This window comes from Acipenser ruthenus, chromosome 9 (assembly GCF_902713425.1).
Source record: "Acipenser ruthenus chromosome 9, fAciRut3.2 maternal haplotype, whole genome shotgun sequence".
NCBI classification, from domain to species: domain Eukaryota; kingdom Metazoa; phylum Chordata; class Actinopteri; order Acipenseriformes; family Acipenseridae; genus Acipenser; species Acipenser ruthenus.
The window spans coordinates 16,826,494-16,854,033 of record NC_081197.1 but is presented as its reverse complement, the minus strand read 5'-3'; the positions used below and the strand labels follow the sequence as shown (position 1 = coordinate 16,854,033).

The window sequence follows — 27,540 nt, the reverse complement described above, 5'->3', positions numbered from 1 at the left end:
AGAACAAAGAAAGGAAAGGGCACTTTGACTGTACAGCCCCAGAATTAGAACTGTAACCCTTGTAGGCAGGCCTCCCCTGAGGTAACAGGGGAATATTGCTTTTGAATGATGAACTAGCTGTCTGCAACCCAGCAAAACCAGATACTAGAATGTGAGTCAGACTCCAGCATAGGTGACATGCGTTACCAAGCTTAACAGAAGGGCCATAATCTATATTGAGGCTGCCACTTTTGAATATACCTACAGAATGTGGTATATGGAGGAGCCCTGTCTATTTTTCTCCTTATGCCACACTTTTTAAAAAATAAATCTAAAGAAATTGGCAATTCAAATTATGTTAAAACTTGATCTGACCATTGCGGTAAAACAAGTTTTACCTACCGCCTAGACACGCTAGTCATGGACAGGGGGAGCTTTATTTCAGCTGAAAATAATTCCCCGGTTGCTTGCTGCCAGCATGATCGTAAGGGAACATAAAACAAGTCTTTGAAAAAGTGGAAAAAACCAAGATGGTCACAACAGGCTGTAAAGACTCACCTCATCTACGTTACATTCGTTCTCCTTGCACAGGGCCTCCATCACCCACAGGTCTGTTTCCGCTGGCTTTGGAGCAGGGCGTGCATTCCTGCCCTGGTTGCGCCGAGACGTTCTTGTCTGGGTGGGCTGGTTCAGCCCATTCACAGCAGCTTCTGTTTGAAACAAAGTAAAGCAAGTCAGAGTTTGATAAAAAGTGGATCTGTTTTGTCAGGCGCTTATTGACGACATATCTGGGCAAGTCTGGGTAGAAATTTATGAGGAATGCAACTTGGGTGGGGGGTTGGATTTGTAGCGTTTGATGTAAATAAGTTCCATTACTTCCTATAAGAAAGTTAGTTTTGTTTCTTGCATCTAAGCAGATGCATATTGAACTGAAATGACTGGAAACCTGCAGAATGTGGACCTTTTATATGATAAAGTACCCAGGGGGGAAATCACAACAATATCAGTGGCTAGACAAGGATGACATATTCTGGAAAATGAGAACATGCTGTGCAGTCTTCAATGCCCTTACTTCACCTTCCACAAAGAGCTACAAGGGGAGATTGTGACGCCAGTGAAAATGACATTGATTGGTATGACTTTTGTTCTCCCTCACTGTTTCTGTGTTTTTGTCATTTAATCTTATCACTTAAATATTCTTCAGATCTCTTTGGAATGGACAGGGTCGGTAATTAGATGTTTGTGTTTTTAGCAAACAAAGAATATTAACTTCCTGTAACTTAGTAGACAAGAAGCAAAGATACTGCTTCTTCCATGGATTTCTTTTCAATAACGTAAATGCGTAATTGTGTTTGTTTTCCAAATGTGTTTTTGTCTTCATTTTTTTGAGTAAACTGTTTAATTAAAAAAATCATTTAAAATATAGCTAGTGTCTTTCCAAGTTCAATACCAGTGCCTTTGTTATAGGGTTTCATTCAAACAGTCACCTAAGATATACAACAGTTGAATGGTTAGACACTTCAGGAGTACACTTAAAACTAGGAAAATGTGCAGCAAGGGTTAAAGTTTGTTCCAAAAACACAAGGTTTTTTCTTTTCCTTTTTGTAAATAGTGCTTCAGACTTACTAAAAGGTCCCTTCAGCAAAGCAGGGGGTGACAGCTTGATAAAATACTCAAGGACGCAGAGCAGCAGTTGAAAGGAGATCACTAGGTCATCTTCCATCTGCAGCACTTTTCCTGAAACCAAAAGAAAAGACAAGGCGTTCGTCAAAACAATAGCGATTAACTCTCAACTGTCCACAGGGGAAGGATAGGCACTCAGACAAAGGGAGCTCTAAAGGTGCGTGCAAGGCTTGTGCATCCATAATTAGACTTCAAAACACACAAACAGCAGCAAAATACCATAGCGGACAGGCAGGCAGGAAATCCTTTTGTGAAATGTCAAGAGACGCAGCTCAGCTAATATATGGTGAAGGTCCTTGTAAAAATTGCATATTGTCATGAACACTTACCATCTCCAATTATATTTACAGGGCTCGAAATTAACGGCAGCCATGTGGCAGTTGCCATGGTGCCCTTCAAAGTGTTTGGATCCAAACAATAACATGATGACGTGATTTGTAGACACATCAGCGGGGAAAAAAAATAAGGAAAAAAAAGAACACTACCTTTTCAAGCACATGGATTTCTACCGTGTGTAATAATGCCATCTCCGAAAAGGAGTCCAGAAAAAAAAAAAAGTTGAAAGACCTGCACAATCTGCAAAACAATTGCAAAACTTGATCGTTTTTTCAGGTCAGTAGTTTAGAAATGTTTAAGATACTTAGTTGGTTTTCTTTAGGTTTAAAAAAAATAAAAAAAACTAACTTGAATACATTTCAATTGCTGTTATCTCCTTATTTTAATGTCCTTATTGTTACCGTTATGAAACCGAAATGGTAGGAAGAACTGTTCTACATTGTATTAGTGTTTATTATGATTGTTTTGTATGTAGTGGATACATTTATTTTATCTTGTATTTATTTGATCTTGTAACAATTGTAAGTCGCCCTGGATAAGGGCGTCTGGAAAGAAAGAAAGAAAGAAAGAAAGAAAGAAAGAAAGAAAGAAAGAAAGAAAGAAAGAAAGGATAATATTTACATTGAGATTTTTCTCTTAGCATGCCAACTGTCACCCAATTTTAACTTACAGTTTTTCCTTTTATACTGAATTTTAAAATGGTATTTGCTTGAATGTGTTTGGCATGTTCTTAGAAACTACTAAATGGATATAAAAAGTCATTATCAATAATGATAATAAAAGAGGACTGGGTCATGCTGTATATATTTCAAGTAAAGAAAAAAAAAAAAAAAGGACACCATCTCCGAGAACCTAATTATAAGAAAATTAAATGTTAGCAACCCAATCTAATGCTTTTAATAATTCTTGACGGTTTCTTGAAAGAGAATGCTTAAAACAACACACAGGAAACTGTAAAAACACCACCAAACACTTCTGTGCATCTTTTTAAATACCTCTACACCTTCATCTTCCAAATGAGGTTTCTTTTGATTCTATTTTCACTGACTTGTGTTACAGTGAAACAGTGCAAGAGCAGAGCAGCAGTTCCAGGGTGTTCTCTCATCTACGTGCACAATCCTTCAATTCAAAACACACAACTAAAAACACTGAACTGAGCACTTTGTCAATGGCAACAAACAAAACTATAGCACCACCTAAAGGATTTATTGATAGCTCTTTTCTTAAAGCAATGGGCTGGTTCAGTTCAAGCTACCAAGGGCTCATACAGCACTGGAAGCCTGGTTGTTAACAAGCACCTCAGAAACATCCATAAATACAAGATTATTGCAGTATTGTGAAAAAACTAAATACTTCAACACTGTGCATAGGCACATGTAAAAATGTTTGACTGGCCCTTGAATACCCCCAAATTGGAGGTCCCCAGTTATAATCCACGCTCAGGCACTGACTTGCTGCGTGTGACCCTGCTCCGTCCTTCGGATGAGACGTAAAACCGAGGGCCTCTGCAGCAGCAGTTGTTGATAAAAATTCATAGTTCACCCCCTAGTCTCTAAGTCGCTTTGGATAAAAGCATCCGCTAAATGACAAATTAATAATAATAATAATAATAATAATAATTCAGATACTCTCAACTGGTGATAAATAGCCTAAACAAATGTTATCACAATTGAAAAGTGAATCTCTAAAAGATATATAAAACTGTACAGAAACCAATACACTATAAAATGTTTAACATATTGTTAAATACTGAAATGGACTGCACTTGAAACACATATTACAGTTAGTGAGCTACCGATGCTTTTACAGCATGCGTCTCATTCAGAAAGGTGGCCCATTAGAAATATAATAATAATATTATTATTATTAAAAACATACTTTCTCAGAAACCTTGGCAGAAGGGTTCTCCAGTGGCTCATCAAGTAAAGAGATGACTGCGCAAGTGCAGGGTGAGCCAAACGATCAGGAATCTTGCCGATCGGGCCCACAATTGGCCTTGGTTTAATTCAGCACATTGTGCATCAGCGACCCTTACTGGTCAGACACTTTACACTTCCCAGTCTGGGCCATTACTCAAAAGGTTCAGGGTAAACTCAACATCTATTGCTTTGTTTGGCGATTTCCTTGACAGTGGCAATACAAGTGACCTACTGATCTTCAGTGCTCCTGGTCAGTAAGAGGCAGTGTGGCGAAATATCAACTGGGGAAGAAAAACTATGGTCAAAAATACCACCTTGGTGGACAAGTTACTACATTACCTGATGCCTCATAAGTCCACCTTGCTGGAAAACATCAGTTACACACTAACCTTTTGCCAGCAGAAAAAGGATCCAGCAGCTTCTAATGATCGATTTTGAATCGGTGTCTAAGTTTTCTCTGGAAAAGAAAAATAATGTAATCAATGTAAGTTTTTATCTAATTTTAACACCATGAAAGCTTGTGTACATGTTGCAACACCTACGTTAATACAATTATTATTATTATTTTTTTTAATATATATATATATATATATATATATATATATATATATATATATATATATATATATATACACACACACACACACATATATACAGTGCCCTGCAAAAGTATTCAGACCCCTGACCAATTCTCTCATATGACTGAATTACAAATGGTACATTGAAATTTCGTTCTGTTTGATATTTTATTTTAAAACACTGAAACTCAAAATCAATTATTGTAAGGTGACATTGGTTTTATGTTGGGAAATATTTAAGAAAAATAAAAAACTGAAATATCTTGCTTGCATAAGTATTCTTCTTTGTTCATCTTGTTCTTTTCTTCTAAGGTAGTTCTGACATAGCCTGGAGGTATGTTTTGGGTCATTATCTTGCTGTAGGATGAACCCCTGACCAACTAGGCGTATACCAGAGGGCATTGCATGGCGCTGCAAAATGCTGTGGTAGCAGTTTTGGTTCAGGGTGCCACTCACTCTGTGCAAGTCGCCGACTCTGGATCCAGCAAAAGAGCCCCAGACCATCACGCTTCCTCCTCCATGTTTGACAGTTGGTGTCACACACCGAGGAACCATCCTTTCGCCTACTTGATGGCGTACAAAAACCATGCGTGATGAACCGAAGATTTCAAATTTTGATTCATCGGTCCATAAGACCTTCTTCCAGTCTTCAGTAGTCCACTGGCGGTGCTTCATGGCCCAGGCAAGCCTCTTTTTCTTATTTTGCCATCTTAGCAATGGCTTACTCCCACTCGACCTGTCAAACCTGCAGCTCAAAGTCTTCTCTTCACAGTTGAAACTGAGACTTGCTTACTTCGACCAGTGTTAAGCTGTGCTTGAAGCTGTTGTCCTGTGAGCCGCCTATCACGCAAGCTGTTGACTCTCAGAAACTTGTCTTCTGATTCTGTTATGGCTTTGGGTCTGCCAGACCACTTCCTGTCAGAGTTTCCTCCAGTTTCCAAGTGCCTTTTGATGGTGTAGGAAACTGTACTCACTGACACCTTGGCTTTCTTTGCAATTTCTCTAAAGGAAAGACCTACACTTTTAAGAGTTATAATGGTCTGTCTGTCTTCCTTTGTTAATTGCCTTTTTCTCACCATTATGAGAGCAATATACTACTTCCTGCAGTACAATACTGTCCAAATAATGCTTAAGAGGGTGTAGTAACACAGTCTGTTCCAACACTGCTTTTATACAGACAAAGGGTTTGTAAGTAATCAACAAAAGTTGGGACACCTGTAGGAATTGTTAGCATCAACTTTCAAGGCTTAATTTACTTCCATTGCAGCAGAACAGCTGTAAGTTCTTAACCCATTACTTGTTCCTTGAAAATGGCCTTTTTGTATAACTCTGAAATGTACATTATTTTTCAGTTTTTGGTAACCTAAACTTTTTTTTTTTTTTTACCTCTGGCAGTTTACCGCTTACCTTTGTACCATTTCAGGTTATTCACTGGACTTGAACTGCTTAAATTTAATAAAAACTGGAAAATTGGGGGTGTTCTAAAAGTTTTGACCGGTAGTGTATGTATTACACATATTGCATGACAATCAAAATTAGCTTATTGTTATCATGGATTTAAAACAAACATACATGCATATTGAAGCAGTGGGGTATACTATAGCACAGTAAAAACATGGTGAATACACAGGCTTGCTATTGGAAAACTGCAAAAAAAATATAAAAATAAAAATAAAAAAACACACTGTGCAAATTTCTTGTGGAACTTTTAGTTTAAGGGAGACTATACAAACATTTGCTTACAATATGATTAGAACAACATCTAAGCAAAAAGAACGCGTTTGAGTGATTAAAAACAAATGTAATTAAATATTCAAATACAGCCATTTGTTCAAGAATAAACAAAACCATATTATTTGAACAGTGTGATCGATCTAAAAATAAATTAAACATGAATTTACTTTACACCTAGATAGGATGACAAATGTCACGTAAAAAAAAAAAAAGCTTTGAACGGCATTTCAGTCCTTTAATCTTCATTGTATCAATGAACCCTCTCTTTAAATTCAGAAATTCGCATATGCGCAGTATAGACGATATCTACTTTTTTCATGGTCTACCAATTTTCTGTGACACCGTCGTTACCAGAAAATGCAAACAATGTGTATTACCACTGCTCCTGTGAGGAGGCGTGCTCATTAACATCATTTGCATTAGAAGATCAGACTGTCATTAGGAAGTATGCTCCGAGTGGGATAAGAAGGGCAACTAGTGTCCGACCAACCAAGTACCAGCACGAGTGTCCAAATACTGCAATAGTTTTGCTAACCTGTATTATCATTTGATTTGGCACCACAGAAAAATTCAAGGTTTTCACATCAGGTAGATAACTCATTGAGACAACTTACTGTACATCTGGAGCCTCCATGTAGATTTTCGTACAAGTCCTAAAAGAAAAAAAAAAAGTCTTGTACAAGTACATTCATTGTATTTGTTTGGTATACAACAGTCCATCATTTTAATGATTGGGCTCCCTCATTCTGTTCCTCTCTCTGGTATCTGCATTTTAGATATTTGAGTTATAGTGGAATCTATCTATCTAATCTGGTTGTGTTGCCTGTCCTTATTAAAAGTTCCAGTCTGAGAAGAATTGTGAAGCTGTCCTTCTCCGGGCTGGGTTTATGAGAATTAAAACACTGCCACCTGGTGGCCATTGACTCTTCTGCATTGTGTGTTCCTCCATATCTTCTGCTGCAATAACATTCAAGCATTTGCTACTTCTGCAAGCTCTTCACTGCATATCACAGTGGGGTCAGCTTCAGAAGAGCCTTGTAAATGATAAACATAGGCTGGCCACTTCCTCCACACACCACTGAGATGTTACTTCCTCCCATGCAGCTGCAATTCTATTCACCCGATATCTCATCTTGTAGGCTCCAGAATTTCTGTACAGCTTCTTCTTGCTCCCCTGTATCACAAGTTAGCGTAATATCCAAATCCTTTAAAATCAACAATTGCACCCAGGTCCATAGGCTGTATAGCAGATGTGGTGTTAGGAGGCAAAAAAACAACTTTAACATTTTCATTGTAGTCTTTGAGGGATGGAGAATGACTTGTTGCATTGACAAGTACTAAAATGGCCTTTTATGCCAAGTTGGTTGTATGGAGAAATTTGCTACATGTGGTATAAATTCTTTCGGATGCCACTCATCAAAAATGGTTTGTTATGCCTCCGTGTAACAAGGAGATGTGCTAAACTCACATTCTTACGTGCTTGTGGGCAGTTTTGACCTACCATCTGGAATAATTCTGGTCGCTCTTCTTTGCACTCTTTTTAGAGCAGCAATGTCCTTTTTGTAGCAAGGTGACCAGAACTGAACACAATATTCTAGATGAGGTCTTACTAATGCATTGTACAGTTTTAACATTACGTCCCTTGATTTAAATTCAACACTTTTCACTATATATCCGAGCATCTTGTTGGCCTTTTTTATAGCTTCCCCATTGTTTAGATGAAGACATTTCTGAGTCAACAAACTCTTAGGTCTTTTTCATAGATTCCTTCTTCAATTTCAGTATCTCCCATATGATATTTATGATGCACATTTTATTGCCTGCGTGCAGTACCTTACACATTACTCTATTAAATGTCATTTGCCATGTGTCTGCCCAGTACTGAATGCTGTCTAGATCATTTTGAATGACCTTTGCTGCTGCAAAAGTGTTTGCCACTCCTCCTATTTTTGTGTTTTAATTTTTAATTTAACAAGTTTGCTTACTATACCAGAATCTAAGTCATTAATGTAGATTAGGATTAGCAGAGGACCTAATACTGATCCCTGTGGTACTCCACAAGTTACCTCGCTCCATTTTGAGGTTTCTCCACTAATCAGTACTTCGTTTTCTACATGTTAACCACTCCCAAATCCATGTGCATACATTTCCTTGAATCCCTACTGCATTTAGTTTGATAATTAATCTTTTATGCAGAACTTTGTCAAAAGCTTTCTGGAAATCTAAATAAAACAGTTTAAGCTCTGTGTGTATGTGTGTGAGCAAGTTACTAGCTATGACACAGCTTGCTTGGGCTGCTGAAGTTGCTGCTTTGTGTGCGAAGAGATAGGCAGTGTCATATTTCAATGGCCCTGCGAGGTGCATGAATGCAATGAAAGATTTTGACTTGTGTTTTGTGCTTAGAGACTAAGATATTTACTTTCTGACTTTTCTGATTTCTGTTTAATGTTTGTGTACTTAATAAAGTACTACTATTGATTAAACAGTCCATGTCTCTAGTGTGGGTATGTCTCATAGTAAATCCTCAATCTTTCTAACACGTCAATTAAATATTTAATAAGAGAACTAATCAACCAAGATAAATTCTAAATTATCAATTATTGAATTGTTCCTACAATATCCAGGAATATAACTAGCAAACCTCTGATTAACAAAGCACTTCACTTGCCACACATATTTAAAGCTTGTTTTCTGTGTACATAACTGAAGTTAATAACAGCACCTGTTTATTTTGAGTGAATACAAAACTGATAACATAATGTGGATCCAGCATGTAGCTGACCGCAAGGTGGAAGTCTGAACTGAAGTCAAATATAGCGCTATTCGTTTCACTGGCTGCTCCGAAAAAGCAAGCTACAATGTAATGTTGTCATTAGCTGGCTGTGATGTAATGCTTTGTCATTGACAACTGAGGTGCAAGACCACGGGAAGAGCGCTTTCTTCAAATTATTGTAGATTTGAAAACAATGGAAAGAGACAGAGAGAACACAATTTATCCGCTTCAGAACGTAATAAATACATTTTGTTTTTTGTTTCTGTTCCATGAAAAATGTAGTGTTTTTTCGTTTATCGTTCCGGTTCCGTTTCAAATCCCTGGTGGTGTTATATATATCTTCTTGAATATTCATTATAAAAAAGAAGAGGTATCACAAAGGGTTCATTATGTCGCATCTTTGTAAAAACAGATTCATTATGTCGCATCTTTGTAAAAACAGGATTCTACTGTGCTAAACTGTTTAATTTCTAATACAGCATTTATAGGTCATAGTTAAAACCATGCTTGTACTGAAGTTAACTCAATTAGATACACACAATGTAATAGCAGTTATTGTTGTGAATTCCTTCTACAAACTAACAGCACTCACCTCTCAAACCTCTGGTACAGTGCAAGATGTACATCATATTTGTTTTCCAGCCTGGATACTGCTGTGTTCACTTTAGTGCTTACAATATCCATATTTACATCTGTCTTCTTCAGCAGGTTAAAGAAGTAGGCAACACTACAAGAAAAGAAAAATAACCCACACTCAGTCTCAAAGAAATATAGTGCTCCCGCTTTAGGACCTCAGGCAACTTCAATCAGAAATTCTGATGATTTAGTGGGGTCAGTGGCAGGGCTGGCCGATTTAAAATCAAGTCGATTTAAATCACTTGATCATTGTTTCATTTACTAGCTATTTTATATAGTTTCGAAAGGAAACGACATGAAAAGTAGGTTTCAAAAATCTTATTGACACAAACATCTTAAACTCTTGCTGTCTATAAACAAACTCTTATGGCTGTATTCTGATCACAATGTAAATGCGAGTGCAAGCGAGAACGGTGCTTGCCCCCAATTCTGTGGCGCATAAGTGGAGCGAAGACGTAAAAAAAAAATACTGCATTGAAATGGCATTCTGAAGCCTTGCCTTGTCTTGCCCCGTTATAGAACGCCTGCCACATCATTAACATATTCGCCGAAGCGATTCTGATGACAGTGCAGTGGGGTCCCAAATAGACAAGCTCTGTGTTAAGACTCTCTGAAAACAGGTTTATTTAGCGGTGCAATCAGGAACTTTAATTGAACATACTATAAAAAGCAAAAGCAGTCCTAGGTAGCAACTGCGTGTGTTTGGACTGACACAGAAAGAGGAAATCAAAGAAAGAAAAGTAAAAGAAAAGAATGACTGGGATGAGTGAGGGGGATGAGTTCACATTTAGAGGATGCCACAATGATAAATAATTTGCTTTATTTATGTATTCATTTAAGATTGAGTAATTTAGTTTGGAATGTAACTATTCACAAACCACCATTTCCAACATCCTTAATTTACAGTGTGGAGGTACTGTAGAGCTACAAAAAAAATTACACAATTTAAAAAAAATAATAAAATAGATTTAAATTAAATCTGATTTTTTTTTTTTCGCCAATCATTCATGGTCAGTGGTTTCAAGGGATTTTTTTTTTTTTTTTTTTTTTTTTTTTTTTTAAATCAATGGCCACCAATTTCCCTGGGCCTAAATTTCAAATAATGAACAATACATTTTATGAACATCTGTATTTAAGATTAAAACCAAAAACTGATGAGATGATGCTTACTTCACATTTATATTCTTCTGCAGCTCTGAGAATGTAAACGTCATTGTATTCAGGTCTGTTCCTGCTATGAACAAACAGACTCCCCAGTGCTTTACGTTGGTGTCCTATGGATGAAAAACATGAAGAAATTAGAATGTGGTCAATATAGATAACTAGGCTTGCTCCTTTTCAACATTTTCAGGGGCTCACAAAATACTGCAAAGAAAAATATAGCATTCTACGTCCCCACGTGTTGCTACAACTGTTTAAACAGCGTACCTGTGGTTTTTCTTTTCATTGTTAACATCCTGACAACTTTTTACACTTATAAACTTTAAAGTCTGTTTCAAAGCTCTTTTCAAAATGTGTGCTCTAGTACACTGGAGGTGGAGATCTATCCTCTAAATCATTGCAGGAAGAACGATTACAAAAAAAAAAACACAACATAAGTGCTCTGGCTTTTCTGTTCTGTACAACATCACGGATCATTATTGCTGTGTTACCCGTTTGACCTATGGGCAATAAACCTTACACTATCGGTGCACTAGATTGGACATTTTAAAAAGAGCTTTAAAACAGACTTTAAAGTTATAAGTGTAAGAAGTTGTCAGGATGTTAGCAATGAAAAGAACAATTACAGTTGTGTTATTTAAACAGTTGTAGCAACACGTGGGGTGTGTACTGCTATATTTTTCAGAACCCCGTGGTTAGGGGTAGTGCCGGAACAAATTTGTTACAAGTGTTATTTTAGTCTGGTTGCTCTTTACTGGACTCTCTCCAGTACACTGTGGTGCTGGAGAGTCTAACACAGAGCAACCACTGGGACACTATGAAACCTGTTAATTATACAACAGTTTGCTCCACTTCGAGTTTAATAGTTTCTGAACAGCACGGTGTGACTGATGTTTCAATAAAGAACGATACTATACCTTGAGCCAATAATTCTCAGTGTTGCACAAATTAAGCTTTTGGTAAGGTTACATCAAGTTGAAATGTGTACTAAAAATGTGTATACGAGGCATTATTGAACCAGTTTGAAAGCTGGGGGGCCCAAGGAGGTTATGCGATTCCTATTGTACTCAGACATGTTAAGGCAAGTACTTTGGTATCCAAGGCTGCACAAAAATGGTAACTAGGTGTTATTCTGGAATACAAATAAAAAAAATTGTAGTGAACTTCAGCTGACAAGAATGGGACTATAATGGCTATTCAACCCATCCAAATAACTATACATTTCATTAAGAAACGTTACAGGCTAAGCTTAATATGTCCATTTCACTTCGAATCTGATAACAGAATCGATTAGATGTGCAAAAAATAGCCTAATTAACAGAAAATCTCCGCAGTTTATTGTATAGCTTTGAAACATGCTATGGTTATACAACAAACATCATTCTTTTAAAACAATGTCAATGACTGTGCCCCATTAGCGAGTGTTTTGTTTTTAACATCTACACATTACTCTGAACGCCAACAACTTGTATCTGTTTAAAAAAAACAATAAATGGGGGAAAATCTAAATATTACCAAATACGATGTCAAACAAAATGCTACGAACATTATATAATTTTGAAATAGAGGGGAAGGGTACAAACAGGAGACTAAATATGCATCATTACGCAGCAAATAAATGCAAAACTAGCCGATTAATATCATGGGAATTCTACATTTAAAATACTGTATTCATCATTGAGCATTTAAACGTTACTGATGGAGTGGATTTATAGAATACTCTATGTAACACAGTTCATTAAATATATACATGAGACTAGTTTCATGAATCTGACCCTTAATAGAACAACAAATGTGTTTCAGAAAACATACGTTTTGCAGCCAGGTATCTTGTCATTTATTTTTTGCTGTAAATCACACTATACCCTCTGATGACTTGGAGGTGGCATTTTAATTGTAAAAATTAAATTCACCAAAAAAAACAGTAGATCTACTGGGTGCCAACTTCCGATACTGTAGTGCAATTAAATGAATGCTGTGTTTGTAAGTCCACGGCAAGCGTACTGCTTTTGTATAGACTAGAACTATGGTATGAGAACAGTGTTTTATTTTAACAACATACAAAGGATGTGTTACATCAAAAGTCAAGGTAAACAGTAAATTGTAAGCAATTGTTTTGTTAATGAAAGCTGTATATTTCCCCATAACGCAGAATGTTAAGGGTTAAAATAGCTACTGGAGCGGGGAGAGACAGGGGGTGCTGCTGCTGCGGTGGCGGCAGCTGATGCTGATACAGACACGAGAATGTTTGCTAGAAGAAAATATTCAGGTCCTGACCAAATCCTTCAGCACACATTGTGCATCTGTGCACAACTATCCTGCAGCCCTGGCCTGATCTCCTCTCAAAATCATCAACATAAAACCAAGGCTTAGAAAGGCCAGGTTCCAGGGGTGTAACCGAAGGGTTCCAAAGTCACAATCTGGTCTGTGCTGAAAACGAGGATGGGTGCAAAATGTAACAGTGACCTATGGCAATCCGTCCCTGTCAACCTTCCATTATGTGCACACAGATCACTGTGATCTACTTGTTCATGTTACTGATGATGTCTCTAATTTTCAATCTACAGCTATAGTGGCAAGTGGGGAGGGAAGCCATCACTGACATGCTTGTTTTGTACGAGGTACAGTTGATGATTTTCCATAATTTTCTGAGCCTTCATCTCCCCACAACTTGGTCCACTTGAGCTGGTTTGTGCTTTCAGATGCCTGGCTGCAAGAACATTTACTTACCGGCACTATGTCCCCCGATGCCAGCACTGTCTCCCATATTCTCCATGCTCGATCACACACTTCGTCCGTCACCTTCAGCTTCTGACACAGCGTGAGAAAGTCAGATTCCTTGTCTTTATGACTGAGAAGAAAGAGACAAAATCATACTGAAAACTTTTGCAAATACTGTATATGCATGTACAAGTTTAGAAGAGGAGCAGCTTCTCTGCTGACAGCTGGAGTTACAGATTTTGAGGTAGTACTCTATAGCCTAAGCATCTCTTAAAAGGAAATGAAATTTAAAGGAAAGAAAGAAATACAATGAATGTGTTTTGAAGATAGCTTGTCTTTTAAAAGCAGTTTTCCTCCCAGGTTGGTTGTATCTGTACATCAAGGACAGGAAGATGCTTGAAGAAACAGTAGAATAAAGACAGAGCACCACTTATCCAACCAGTAGACAAAAAAGTAAGTCTGACACACAGATGGACTTCTGTACCAGACACCACCACAGATTTCCAGAACCTGACACTCTCAATAACTTATGGCAAATATTGATACACTAATGTCACCATACAGCATGCATCTCACTACATGCGATGGGCCTGATGGGCTGCTTATATGATAATAAAATCATAGACTATTTTGATAAGACAAAAAATAAATTAGATAGGGAGTGTGTTGCTATTCATTCCAACTTTATAAAAACATAATTTGTATCACAGTTCATCAACACACCACGTATCATTACGCCCTAAAGTAATACCAAGTTTCACGTTAGCAAGGTGCAGAACCAGTTCCTGCATTTGATCATCGCCTGATTGTGCGTCTAAGTGTATGTACAAAAACAGATGATGATGATGATGATGATGAATGTTCTACATCACACAGAGGCTACAGGCAATCTCTGTGATGTAGAACAAGCTGTGGTGCTGCAGTAAAGTGACTTGGAAAGACATTCTATTGCATTCTGACAACTTGACAATGGCTATGAATATACAGGGTAATCCACAAGTTGCTGGTCATATACACATTATTAATACAATTATAAGAGAGGTCACAGACGCCGTTTTGTGACTCAAAAGTCACTGGACAAGTCTGAACAGTATCTGTTAACTTCTGTTTTTATCTATTCATATATGTGTTAGTCTCATTTACCCAATAGCTTCTCAGTCACCACGTGTGCATGAAATCCAAGTGAATTTGTGATTTTCGGAAATTATTAATTGGTGGTCACAATTTATATATATATATATATATTCAATTGGGATCCACGTAAAATTGCGTCAGTGCTACACATTAATATTTAAATATTGTGCACAACAAGTTACTGGATACAATGATTCTAATTCGATGCAGTTTTCAGAAACACAAACTGAAGAGCCGTCTTTCGCCTCTAGATATTTTCTTTAGCTCAATGTCACGGAGGTCATAAAGACCAACGTGGTACTAAGTTTTGATACCTTCAAGCAACATGTGAATATTGGTGCTTTTGGTTTTTTAATGTTATAAAAACAGCGAGTCACATTCAAAGTTGGTGTAAACACTTCGCAGGTTCCTGGAACGGGTGTTTGCGTCAGCTGTTTTGATTGCTGCTTCTTGCACTGTTCAGTCAAGCCTCGAGCTCGAGAAACGCTGAGAACATGAAATTAAGTCACATCTATATAAGACGTTAAAGACCAACTGCACAGTTATTTAAAGTCCCACAGATGACTCATTTAAACGATGACCCCTTATTTACCTAAAAAAAAGTAACGCTGATCGACCTCCCTATATATGACAGTGTCTGCCAAATCTTGCGACCCGTGACAATAATTAAAGCAGTATTTAATGAATGAATGAATGAATGAATGAATCCATCCATTCATTCATTCATTCATTCATTCATTACCTTTCGGCTGTAAGTTCGTTGCTCTTGTTTGGACTACCCCCGTTGTTTGTCTGTTTATCTTCCATCTCCTGTACTGCAGTAGCAGCAGCTGTTCTTCTCTGGCTTTTTGGAGGCATATTATCAAGTGATAATTTGGTGATTCTTGTAAGGGCAGCGCTGCAGAATGAGTCCACCAGTTGACGTTTCGCTGCAATCAACTTGTTTGTTTATTTCTTGTTTTAAATCCCCCAGTTAAAGTACAGAGCGCTCCTTTAGCATGAACTGAAACAGAGACCTTTCAAACCGCGGGAAAGCTACGACACATCCGCACCCTCCTCCTCTACAGTCATTTCCTCTCAACTCCGGCCCCAAAACAAACAAGAGAGTGTTTGCAGCCCTGTACAGCTGAACAGACACGGGCGTGCGCAGTATCATAGATTTTGTACATTTATTTTTCATTGTCAAGTGTAGTTAATTACAAAGTTAAATGTAAATGTTTTTCTTTTAATTTATCCTTTAGTTGTTGATGTTCCTTCACAGATATCGAGGTAGAAACGGTTTGTAAAGGTTTACAATAAAAACTTAATTTAGGAAACACATTTCATGAAAGCATATTTATTGGGGGAAAATAAATAAATAAATAAATAAATAAATCATAATAATAAAAATGCGTTTGCTTGGCTGCACACTATGAGGCTACTGAAATGCATATTATCAACCTATAATTAGTGCCAGTATCTTATAGTCTGTGATAAACCAGGCTGGAGTAAACTAATTTGCCAAAGCTACTTTAAGTACAGTCAATATGTTTTTCTACAGCTTTACAATGGGCAAACATTTGCACACCCGTGGACCTGTTTTTTTTTTTTTTGAAAATCAACACAATTGTATGGTGTCTAACTATGCATATATCAGATTAGGGGCTATATACCAGTATTGCCATTAGATGTAAGATTTCGTTGGGCGTTCACTATCGGCCGAATTCTCTACTATGGGTGAAGTATAATTTCTTTGGGTCTGTTTACATATTACTAGTACATTACCTTTTATGTCCCTGCTGAAAATGTCAGCAACCGATAAACTGGTGACCAGTAGAAATTGGAAGTTGAAACAAACTGACGGGTTTCCTACTGGCAATTCAACATGTATAAAGTTGAACGTCTTTACATTAACTAGATCAGCTATTCTTAAACTGGGGGTCTCGACCCGAAAAGGGGGTCCTGTAATATTCACAGCCTAAAATATTTCCAAAGGGGGGCCTAGCAAAACAAGTTTGCGAACCCCACAACTAGATTATTGCAGGACAATATTTTACTGCTTGAATTTTCAATAGGGGTGCGATTTTTTGTTGGTTTTTTTTCACATTAATAGCTGTGAAATCCTGAAAACTGCCAGCACTAACGCACATCACTGTGAGGCAAAGAGAGGTATCATTCCTACTTGAACTAGTAGACTAATACATCGCAAGCTGTTATGGAAGCAAAACAGAAACCAAACATGTACTTATCTTTCTTAGCACAACACATTTCTTGCAAGTTCCTTATCACTTTCCTGTAATAGTTTAGTTTTCTGGACTTCGAACACCACCTACAGCTCAATGTGCAGGTGTGGTCCTTATACCTGCTACACAAGAAGTGAATCTCAAGTGGTGGCAGGATCAAATGTGTTTGTTTATTTCTTGTTTATGCTAATTTTTTTTGGTTATTTCAGAGATAACTACAGGGCGTACATAAGTCAAGGGAGACGGTTGTGTCAAAGAACACTAAAGGGAAGAGCATAGCAATTCCACTTGTCATATAGTTTATTAACTAAATTAGTTGAGTCGCATGTAAGAGTTCTTGTTCTGAAACCTAGACTTGTTCATAGTAAGCAGTAGCTCAATGTTATGTAATATATAACAAGCATATGCCTTTTCTCAGCTCAGAGTTTATTGAATCGGGCCTTCAGTCTTTTAGGACGTGTCACATAAGACTCATCGTTTGCTTTGATGATCACGTGATGATTCTACTGTGCAAATCCGTTTCATACAAATCTTAAAAGGCATACCCAAGACACAATTATTCTCGTGACAACCATAGTTATTTCTACAACATTCTCATTAATTAATTATTGTGTGTTTGGAAAAGACAGTTTATTCAAAGTCATACAAAGACTAATTGTAAAAAACAATTTTGCTCACAACATAACTTTACATGGTCATAGCTATTTGAATACCTTTGTAAAAACACTATCATATAGTATTTACAAAAATACAATTGAATAAATATCTGTCGTTTATAAAACAAATTATGTAACAAAACAAATAAGCTTTCAATATGCAACTAAAACACTGATTGTACAATTATATAGAGTAGAATAGCCTCATTAATATTAGGTCAGTAGTTCAATTATTGTGCTGGCTTTTGTCCACCATCTTCTCAAGTTCTGCTACCCAATCGAAAACTGATTCTTCTTCAAAGTCCCTGAAAATACAAAAAAAGAGTCGTCCTGAATGTTGAATACAAACAAATGCATACATAAATGCATCAATAAATCTTATAAAGCAAATAATGAACACTTCAAAAATATATAGTTGTTCTGGAGAGACATTTGACTGTTACTCAAGACTTACTGGATACAACCAGCCCTCCATCATACAGTGTCTGTCAGATCTGCTATCTTGCCCATCATGACTGAAACCAACTTTGAACAAGGTAGTGTAGTTTTAATATATTACAGGACATGCCAGGGGTGCTTTTTGAATAACAAACTAATCTGCACATTTACACAAACGTGGACCTATATATGATAGGTATGTCTATTTGTCCAAACCCTTTAGCCACACAGACTTGTAAATATCAGAACTTTTTTGTTTGAATTAAACTCACGTGTCCTCGTCATCAGAACGTGGCTCTAGTCTGGCTGAATCTACAGTTTCTTCCATGTCACCATCAATGTCATCTGCTCCCACATGTGACAAGGGGCCATGGAGCAACTCATGTGAATCTTGATGGGGAAAAAAATATATAGGTAGGGGTTTAACTTTAAATTGGAGTTGATTAGAGCATGTAATTCCTCATATAAGTACCATATGATATGGAATTACAGTAAAAACCTCCCCAAAACATTCAGTAAAAAATTACCGTATTCCTTTGCATTTAAGAAGCACTTTATAAACCATTTTTTTCTTTTAAAAAATGGCCTGCGTCTTAAGTTCGAGTATAGTGATGATGGTACTAAAATCTCCAACAAAAGACATGACTACCCGAGTACAGAAACAACCACATGACTAGCTGCCAAGAAAAGACGTACAAAGACATCACTGCCCAAATACACAAGCAGCAACGTGACTTACTGCTGAGAAAAGATGAACAAAAACTTTATTGCCCGATCTCAAATCATCCATGACATACAATCAGCCATTTTCAAAGAAGCCTCATTAGCTTCCTGAGGAATTCGAAGAGAAGCTTTTACAATTTCAGCGTTTCGTTATTAGGCTCAGTTCTAATAAATACCAGCTTGGACAGATTAGAAATGCTGATCAGACCCCTGTATTTTTCGACATGCCAAGCAATACCACAGTTCACAAACGGAGAAAAACAGGTGTGAGTGGAAATGAGAAGCGGCACATAACTGTAATGTTCTGTGTGACAGCAGACGACAGCAAACTGCCTCCATATGCGCAATTGAGATTGTATCTTTGTAAATGCATATTTATTTGAGGTTTTATTTTTTCCTCAAATTAAGGGTGGGAAATTTGGGCTGCGTCTTAAATTCGAGGGCGTCTTAAATTCGAAGGAATACGGTATTGTAAGAGTGAAACTCCATTCATTAAAAGTTATTTACCAGATCATATAGTTTTGGTGGAAGTACCTGTAATAAATAATTTAACACACGTGTAAGTACAGCATTGTTAATAGTGCAGTTTTTTGTAAGTATATCGAAACTAAGTAAAAAATCCCAGGACAACTGTTTATGTAAATGTATTCACTGAAAGTGCTCTTTTTGTCTTTGAGGTTTACTAAACTGATTGAACTCATGACTAATAAATTAACAAATATGTAATTGATTAAAGTTAACTTGCAATTAATCTTAAGCTTTTAAATCAATTAAAACCTCAGCTATACGCTTTCAAAACATATATTTATTCATATTTCCCAATCTTTAAAAATAATCAGGTATAAAACCAATGATAATAAGCTTTATGCAATACTGTACATTGCAGTATGAAAATATCACAGATAAATGTGTTTGCATTTAATGCAAAGCCATAAATATTTCATAAATGGGATCTTCCATTTCTAACCCACCTGGTTTATGTATGGTATACGTTTTAAAGGCAAGACTCAGGTTCGCATTCTGTAGTATATTCAGGAGTTTTTCTGGCGATTCCTTGACCCACTGTTTCCTAGGACTGTTACCGATGCAATAAACCACGTCGCCACCTGTGTTGAAATCATAGACAGGCATCAAAGAATCGGTTACTGCAATAATGACTGCACTAGTCTTGGCATTTACCATTGCACATTTTTTGGGTAAAATGAAAAACAATTGGTAGTAAATGGATAACATATGAGTTTTGCTTATTAAAATCAGATATATTGATATATTCTGTACATTCTGGGTATACATTTTGGTGTACCACTGCACTTGTAAGATCTACTCATTAAAATAATTTGCCTATATTTGGAGAGCAGACAATATATATAAGTTTTACCTATATATATATATATATATATATATACACACACACACACACATAGAGTGAGAGAGAGAGAGAATTCAAAAACAGCAATCTAAAATCTGAAATTATCATCAATTATGATGATGCAAACTTATTCATGAGAAAACTAGAAAACCGCATCCTTCTTGAATCAATACATAAACCCATATCCCTCAGATATTGTTAATCAACAAACCATCAAGCAACTTTAATAATCGAGAGAATCTCTGCAAAAATAATGTCATATAAAAAATGAATTCCATTTGTGGTTGATTTTGACCCAATTAGTGCAATTAGTGGCCAATTCAGTCACACTCCAGAAAGCCATTCTCAAGCCTCCTGTCATATCCATAAATTGTCAGTAAGAGCTGAATTAAAACAACAAGTCATAAATCCTGGATCTCAGCGCTGTACCTCAAACAGAAGCACTACCTTTGATCATCTAGAAAACACTGTTACTTTCAATAGTACCACAAGTAGAGCCTACAGTATAAAACAGAATATCTCCTGCAGATCTACGAATGTCATCTATGTTATACAGTGCAAACGTCTTGACTGCAAGAAACAGTATGTGGGTAAAACCACCAATGACCTGCGTACTCGTTTCAGAAAGCATAAGTCTGCCATAATTACCAAGAAGCTGGATCAACCTGTTGCAAAGCACTTCAACTCTCAAAACCATAGCCTTACTGACATGAAGATTCTTCCAAGAGAAAAAGTGTACAATCCTAACATGTTAGATAACCGGGAAAACATCTGGATTCACAGAGTTAAGACTTTATTTTCCCATGGACTAAACATGGAAGACAATGCATCCTTTTACCTCAGAACTGTCAGTGTTCTTAGAAAATTAATCTAAGTCCCTGTGCAACTTTCAAACTTAAACAACAACATCAGTCTACCTAGCTATTTCTACCATGCTATCTGAAGAAGGCGAAAGCTGAAACATTGTAGCTAATTACTAAAATAGTACATGTCTTGTTTTTAAGTATATTCTGTGAGGCATTCAAACTGCACCCCACTCTCACTGATAGGTGTGTGTGCTCCTTGTACTCCCTCTACCTCAGTATGAGGATACAGATGTGACTGTATTAATACCAGCATTGTCTGCAGGCTCCAGTGTTCCAGATGAAATGAGTGCTGCATTCTCCAGGGTGTGCAGAACAGTATTTGAGGGCCCTTCACCCCACTGCTTTCTGGGGAGGCCTTTTGAAGCATCAGGGAATATTACATGAGGTCCAGCTGGGGTCACTAAAAACAGAAAGATCTTGTATTACACTATTGTGACACGTGACTACAAGCTTTTTAAAAATAAATACTTCAGTGCATGGGGTTGTGGGTGCCTGTATATGTTTTTGTTTTTTGGGGAGGGTGGAGGTTATCAGCAATACTTAATTAAGAAACCGTATTACCTTCCATTTCGGAAGTGGTTTCTTCAAGGGTTTTCTCACTCAAAATCCTGGCGACCTTTTCACCTTCACCTTTTTTCCACTTGCTCACCTGCTCTTCGTTCTGATTAAAAGAAAAGCAGAGTTGGTGTTTGACTGTAAAGCATTTCAAGTACTTTCTAAAAACCAAAACTGAATCAGCACAAAAGTAGTTAACAGGCAATTCCCAACTTACGTGAAATACTGGAACATTGATGCAATTGTTATTTAGTACCTTTATGGGGGTGTTCGTGTCATGTGCAGGGTCACTTGGGGAACCTGTAAGGAAAAGTTAAATACATTGACATTTTGAAAGTGTCAGTTATCAATTTCAAACTGGGATGTCAATTTTGAAACCTGAGGTCCATGCAAGTTGCTTCAATGTTACTGAGACAGCTGATGCCAAACTATTGCAAGCAACTTGTAATTACAGTAGAACCTCAGTTACAAAGTTTTCAATGGTTTTAATAAATGTGGACACCTGCTATATACACCCTCAATCTGAAGAATAACACAAGGATACAGCACAGTAATGCAATACTCATGTTGTTGTGGTGCTCAAGTCTTTAAAACGGTACTAATAAATGGAACAAGGAAAATTTAAGTTACTATTGAAATTGTAACTGTAGCAAAAACACAGATTTAAACTTCCAGGAAAACATGGGTTAAACAAAATGCATTCATGCAGCTTGCTCAGTCATTCACATCCTTTGGCTTGAAAATAAAAACCAACACATGTGCTTTTTTAAAACTAAAATGTTGCTATTAAAATTGCCCGAACTTGCTTTGAAATCTGCCTGGATACAGTTGGAGCAGTGATTTTGCCTTATAAGAGTGCATATCTAGCTGCATTGCATGCATGGTTGAGTGATTGCATACTTTCGGGTGAAAGTGGTCAGTTCATAAGTTTGGTGTTCGTAACTCTACTGGTTCTACTGTAGTTGCGTGAGATAAAACACGAATACATTGCTGTAATTCTATATTAAAGACAAAATCACTCTTCTTACCACAGTGTAACAGTCAATAAACAAGCCATATCTTTATTTTAGGAATACCTTTTGTTGCTTTAAGTTTTCCGTTGGGATTTTTAGGTTTCCTTTCAGGTTTTTCACTACCCACTGCGTTAAATACCTGAAACACAATGCAGGAACTATGGCTCAGGACTTTCTTTTGATAATTTTTTTTTGTATAAATGGCAAACAGCACCATACATTTTGAACAATGATTAAATAATTAAAAACGCAGAATATTATTATCACAGCATGGTCTGCATTAATACCAATCATATCTGACCTAAGGAATTTTGCTCTCTCATTGACTTGCATTATGTCTATGCTCGACATTTGCTTCCAACACACTGGTTTTTGTTGCAGCTACTTGTAGAAACGTACCTCAAGGGGTAAATACTTTTTAATGAGTTTGGACACACGGTGCCTGGTGAGAATATTGCTGATAGAAGGCCGGTCCTTTGGGTTTATTTTAAACATTTGCTTTATCAAGTAATGGAGCTCATAGGAGTAGTGAGGAGGGAGTGGTGGGTATGACCCCCTGCAGATCTTCAGGATCAGATTCTTCCAGCTGTTGGCCTGGAACTGGTATTACAAAGAAAAAGGCCAAGGAAAAAATACAATTAGGCATAACACTTACACTGTTTTAGTTACCCATGATTGTTTGTGAATACAATCCCCAGGTGTTTGAGAAGTTGTTTTATAATGAAGACCACATTTTCAATAATTTCAGTTTACTTCAGTTACATTTTTGGGGGTTTTACCAACAACTACAGTTTATAACTTCTTTTGAGCAGTGTTTTGATGCAGCCCCTATTTACGGTCCTCTAACAAATGATATCCAGCTCACAAATGATATGCAGCTCACTGACTGGCTAGATCTGATGACATTATTTATAATAGATTGTAAAATTCATGAAACTTACAGGATGCTTCAGGGTGCAGAGCTCATACAGGACGCAGCCAAGAGACCAAACATCACTGGAAGTAAAACACACACATTGTTTACTTCACCCAACGGGTTATGAATACAACAGCCCTCTAACGCTTACAGGGACTTGGGAATCTTGAAACTGGATCCAGTTTAAAATAATACCTAAACACACATTTGTTTTGGTATATAATAGCATTATTATCCTTAACAGCAACAATTACATTAGTCAATTGTCCTTTGGTTCAGAACCCCTAAGTTAAATAAAATTCAATTTTGATTTGAAAGACCATTTCTTATTGTTTTCACTGAGTACTTTTATTGTTAGGTAATTCGTTTAAAAAAAACAGGGATGGCCATAGGAGACAACAGAGTGATCAGTATCACGATAAAGTAGATCACTTTGACCTATCTCCACCGTATACAGACATAGACAGATGGACAAGCACTTCCTTATTATAGATTCTGATGCTCTCAGTAACTTGTAATAAATAATGTCTCATACAAGTTTAATCACAAATAGTAGATAATTGTGAAATATATGTCAAACTCAGGCACCTTCACTACGGTATATCACAAGGGATCTGCATCTCAAGAACCAAAATAATGGTGATCTTTCTAAAAAGCTAAAGTTCTGCCATGTTTAGCACTTACCTTTTATTGTTGTACGGCTTGCTGTCCCAAATTTCTGGAGAAACGTAATAAGGAGTTCCAACGTAAGTGCAAGCGTAGGCCTCGGGACTAAAAAATGAGGGATATGACAAGAACTGCTTACAGGATACATAAAACAATACAATGTAACACGTTAATTCCGGAAGTTACAAATACACTCGATGCATGTATTCCCATGCACTAGCACATGACCTGCAGAAAACAGTTTACAAATGTGTTTTCCATACCTGTTCAGAATGCAGGCAGATCCAAAATCTCCTAGTTTGATTGTTCCTTTATCTGTGAGAAAAATATTCTGCATAAAACAAAGAAAAATTTAAGGAAGTGTTTCAGTTTTTGCAGGTTGTGTACGTAAATGCACTTGCCAATAAATCAGCATGTAGCAGAGTATAACCTTTTTATGTGCTCTAAAAAATACTACTCAAAAAGCCCTAAATACCCCACCCCCAAACAGCATGATCAGTCTGTTTAGAGAGAAGACACTATGGGGTGATAGATCATACAGTATTAATACAGTGAAATGAAATGCTGGCAGCAGCTAAATCTGCCACTGTTTAGATCATTAAACAAACTCCTAGATGTAGTTATATTTAAGTACCTTGGATTTGAGATCTCTGTGCAACACCCGCTGCTCATGTATGTACTTTGTACCAAGGCAGATCTGGGTAAACCAGTTTAGTATCTGGAAATAAATGTTCAAGTTAATTCAAGTAACGTGAGAATGGACAAAATATGTGAAACACCTGCTACAACAGTGTTAATATGCAGCCAATCCCAAACCAACATCTGCCTCTCTGCACTGGTCTGTTACAGTACCACATTATTTTTCTTTATTGAAGTGTTTGTTTGAGGAATAGTAAAATAAAGAAGGTAACTTGGACAGGAGAGGCATCTGGTAATAAATTCATTAAAAATATATATATAAATGTGTCTTTGGTTACCATATCTTCAGGGAATAGCGATCCTTTCTGCCATTTAAGCTTTTGCATTAGATCTCCGCCAGCACAAAACTCCATAACAATGTAAAGGTGGCCTTCAGCTATAGGAAAAAGAAAAGAGAGAGACTGTCTAACTCTAGATGAACCTAGATAGTCTCTGCACTCCTTTCAGTCTCTGTAATCTTGCATCAGTCCATTTATGAGAGTGTGAATCAATGCACACAATAAATCCAACACTGAATGCAAGATCTACCAACAAGAGGCTATACCAGTTGGATTGTCACCAAGTACCAAGAGATTACTTCAGTAAGATCTCAGTCCTAAATACAAAACGCTACACTGTAACTGTTGAAAATAAACTTCTCAAGAAATGTTTACTTTATCATTGTAAATGGCAGTATTGAGATCTGAAATCGTTTGGATCATTAAAATAGACCCCTGAGGGTTTGAAGTAGGGGGTCAAATGGCTTACCTTCAAATGATTCTCTGAAGATAACAATATTAGGATGTTTCATTTTAGCCAAAAGTATTGCTTCATTCCTGGAGCTCTGTATTCCTGATTGAGTCTAAATTGAATATTTAAAAGAAGAATACAATTAAGCAGCTACAGTTTTACTTGTCACACTAATAAAATATAAACACAAGAATTCACAGCCTTATACTTTATCATCAGCACAACCAACTAGAAATACTTAAGGAGCTCTTCAATTAAATTCCTTTCAAACAAGACCTACTGTAACTCATTTTCATATAGGCAAGCAGTTTTCAATGGCAGAGGCATGTGTTTCTACAGTTAAAAAGAACCATTGAGGAATGTAAACAATCAAAGCTATGGAAGAATGTAGTAAACAGACACCAAGGTTTTACATTTGACTGTAAAATGTAGATTACTGTGGGAAAGCTACATTGGCTGTCATTTATAAAGACACTAAAGAGTACAGATGGTGATGGGTTTGCAAAAAAAACTGTTGTAAAAATAAAAAATAAAAACTGATCCTAACATTACCTTTGGCAGCCTAATTTCTTTCAAGACATATTTTTCACTTTCCTTCCTGGGTTGCACCAACAGAGCTTGTCCATAGGACCCTTCTCCGATAACTTTCAAGACTGTGTAACAATCCATTTCAGGCTGCTTACCTAAAAGTAGAAATTGCATTCAACCAGCTTATATTGGTTTTCATTAGTGTTACTCAGGTGAAGGAGAAAAGTTCAACATTGTAATGATATTTTGATTAGTTAAAAGCTATTTATTTGGTTAAACATCAAGTTTATTTTTGCCTAGTCATCAGCAAGGATTTTCTGAAGATTTAACTCCTGCTAATTGTCGTTCTGCTAAAACACCGTACACGGTCAAAGTGAAAATAATGTCTGGAAAACAAAAGGGCTGTACTGTAGATAAGTTTTGTCTCCATAGGTAGGTGATTATAACTTATTTATTTGTTTTATTCCTTCCTTAGCATCCAGTATGTAGTATGATCATCAGAATTTGCTTCTTGATCTTTAAACAACATAATCAAATAGCCTTACCAGTTAAAAAACAGCATAGTTTATAACATAACATCTCTTTTAGAAGTTTGAAACATACCACAGTTATACCACAATAATTATGCCAGTGTACCCTAAAGATTGCCAATGATTCTTACAATACATTTCCCTTATTGCACTGTCTTCAACTTCTGAAAAGATTGTTAATTCCATGTAAGAAAAAAAATAAATAAATAAATAAACTTTAATTTATTCAATGATAATTGATATCAATATATGCTGAATTTACTAAAAAATAATTCGTAACACTGCTGTTGTACAACACTGTTTAAAATACTTATCATGCCAAAAAATAAGAGTGATGTAGGGTATGTTTTTACAGCATTACACATGATATAAAATTACATAATTATATGTCAAAACAAAACACACCAAATTGCGGTCTCCAACAATTCAAAGCAAGTGCTTGCGTTTAAAAAAAAATGTACAGTTATGTACTGTGTTGAGGTTGGATACTGTACCCCACTGTAAATCTTCAAAAAGCTGCCTGCCTAAATCCGCAGAACCCCACCGGAAAACTCGGCTCCTGACGTGTTTGACTTCCAATCACACATTGTTAACAATCTTCTACATATTCAAAATATTATCTATTTTTCAGTTCCAGCGCTTTGCTTCGAAAATGGTAGTTATTTCATTGACTCGACAAATAACACGGAAGTCGAAGTACCTACCTGTGTTGCATACTGGGATATGTATTGTTTCTCTGCACACTGGTCTGCAGTCCCTTGCGCAGATTGGGAGACTGCAATGTTGCCAGAGATCATCAGTGCAAATCTCTGACACTGCAGCTGCATTGAACCACACAAAGAAAGCTGGTATATATGCATGCATCTTATACAAATATATGAATGCATCCGAGCACAGAAACACACGGCCTGGTATTAAACTAATGGTTTATTTCAGAGGACTGTGATGATTATCTTCTCTTGATTCAGCACGTCGG

General features: G+C 36.8%; 2 protein-coding genes across 8 annotated transcripts in view; both read right to left on the bottom strand.

The window, feature by feature from the left end:
* Window positions 1–15,816, bottom strand: part of LOC117406241 (retinoblastoma-associated protein-like) — a 90,229-nt gene extending 74,413 nt beyond the window's left edge. For 2 of the 3 annotated variants that reach the window (XM_059031275.1, XM_059031277.1), the window contains exons 1-8: window positions 15,671–15,816; window positions 13,530–13,650; window positions 10,809–10,912; window positions 9,595–9,729; window positions 6,844–6,882; window positions 4,307–4,374; window positions 1,606–1,716; window positions 538–689 (exon numbers count right to left, since the gene is read on the bottom strand). In XM_059031275.1, coding sequence (XP_058887258.1) covers window positions 538–689; window positions 1,606–1,716; window positions 4,307–4,374; window positions 6,844–6,882; window positions 9,595–9,729; window positions 10,809–10,912; window positions 13,530–13,650; window positions 15,671–15,810 — 870 coding nt within the window. In that variant the 5' untranslated portion in view covers window positions 15,811–15,816. Of the gene's footprint in view, window positions 1–537; window positions 690–1,605; window positions 1,717–4,306; window positions 4,375–6,843; window positions 6,883–9,594; window positions 9,730–10,808; window positions 10,913–13,529; window positions 13,651–15,396 lie in introns of all 3 variants that reach the window. The other variant, XM_059031276.1, reaches the window with a different exon arrangement.
* A 1,399-nt stretch (window positions 15,817–17,215) lies between these two features.
* Window positions 17,216–27,392, bottom strand: LOC117405507 (serine/threonine-protein kinase Nek3). 5 transcript variants are annotated; one of them, XM_034922476.2, is made up of 16 exons: window positions 27,269–27,391; window positions 26,059–26,189; window positions 25,525–25,618; window positions 25,056–25,153; window positions 24,713–24,796; window positions 24,342–24,409; window positions 24,097–24,183; window positions 23,438–23,492; window positions 22,896–23,096; window positions 22,560–22,635; window positions 21,701–21,783; window positions 21,490–21,589; window positions 21,176–21,328; window positions 19,665–19,799; window positions 18,243–18,360; window positions 17,216–17,837 (listed from the first exon to the last, which is right to left on the bottom strand). In XM_034922476.2, the coding sequence occupies exons 2-16, from the start codon at window positions 26,173–26,175 to the stop codon at window positions 17,759–17,761; spliced, it is 1,548 nt and encodes a 515-aa protein (XP_034778367.2). In that variant the 5' UTR covers window positions 26,176–26,189; window positions 27,269–27,391; the 3' UTR covers window positions 17,216–17,758. The 5 variants fall into 5 exon arrangements, with proteins under 5 accessions (XP_034778367.2, XP_058887256.1, XP_033864499.3 ...); XM_059031273.1 differs by lacking the exon at window positions 27,269–27,391 and adding an exon at window positions 26,970–27,244; XM_034008608.3 differs by lacking the exon at window positions 27,269–27,391 and adding an exon at window positions 27,059–27,244 and having other exon boundaries at window positions 17,217–17,837.
* Window positions 27,393–27,540: the final 148 nt, after the last annotated feature.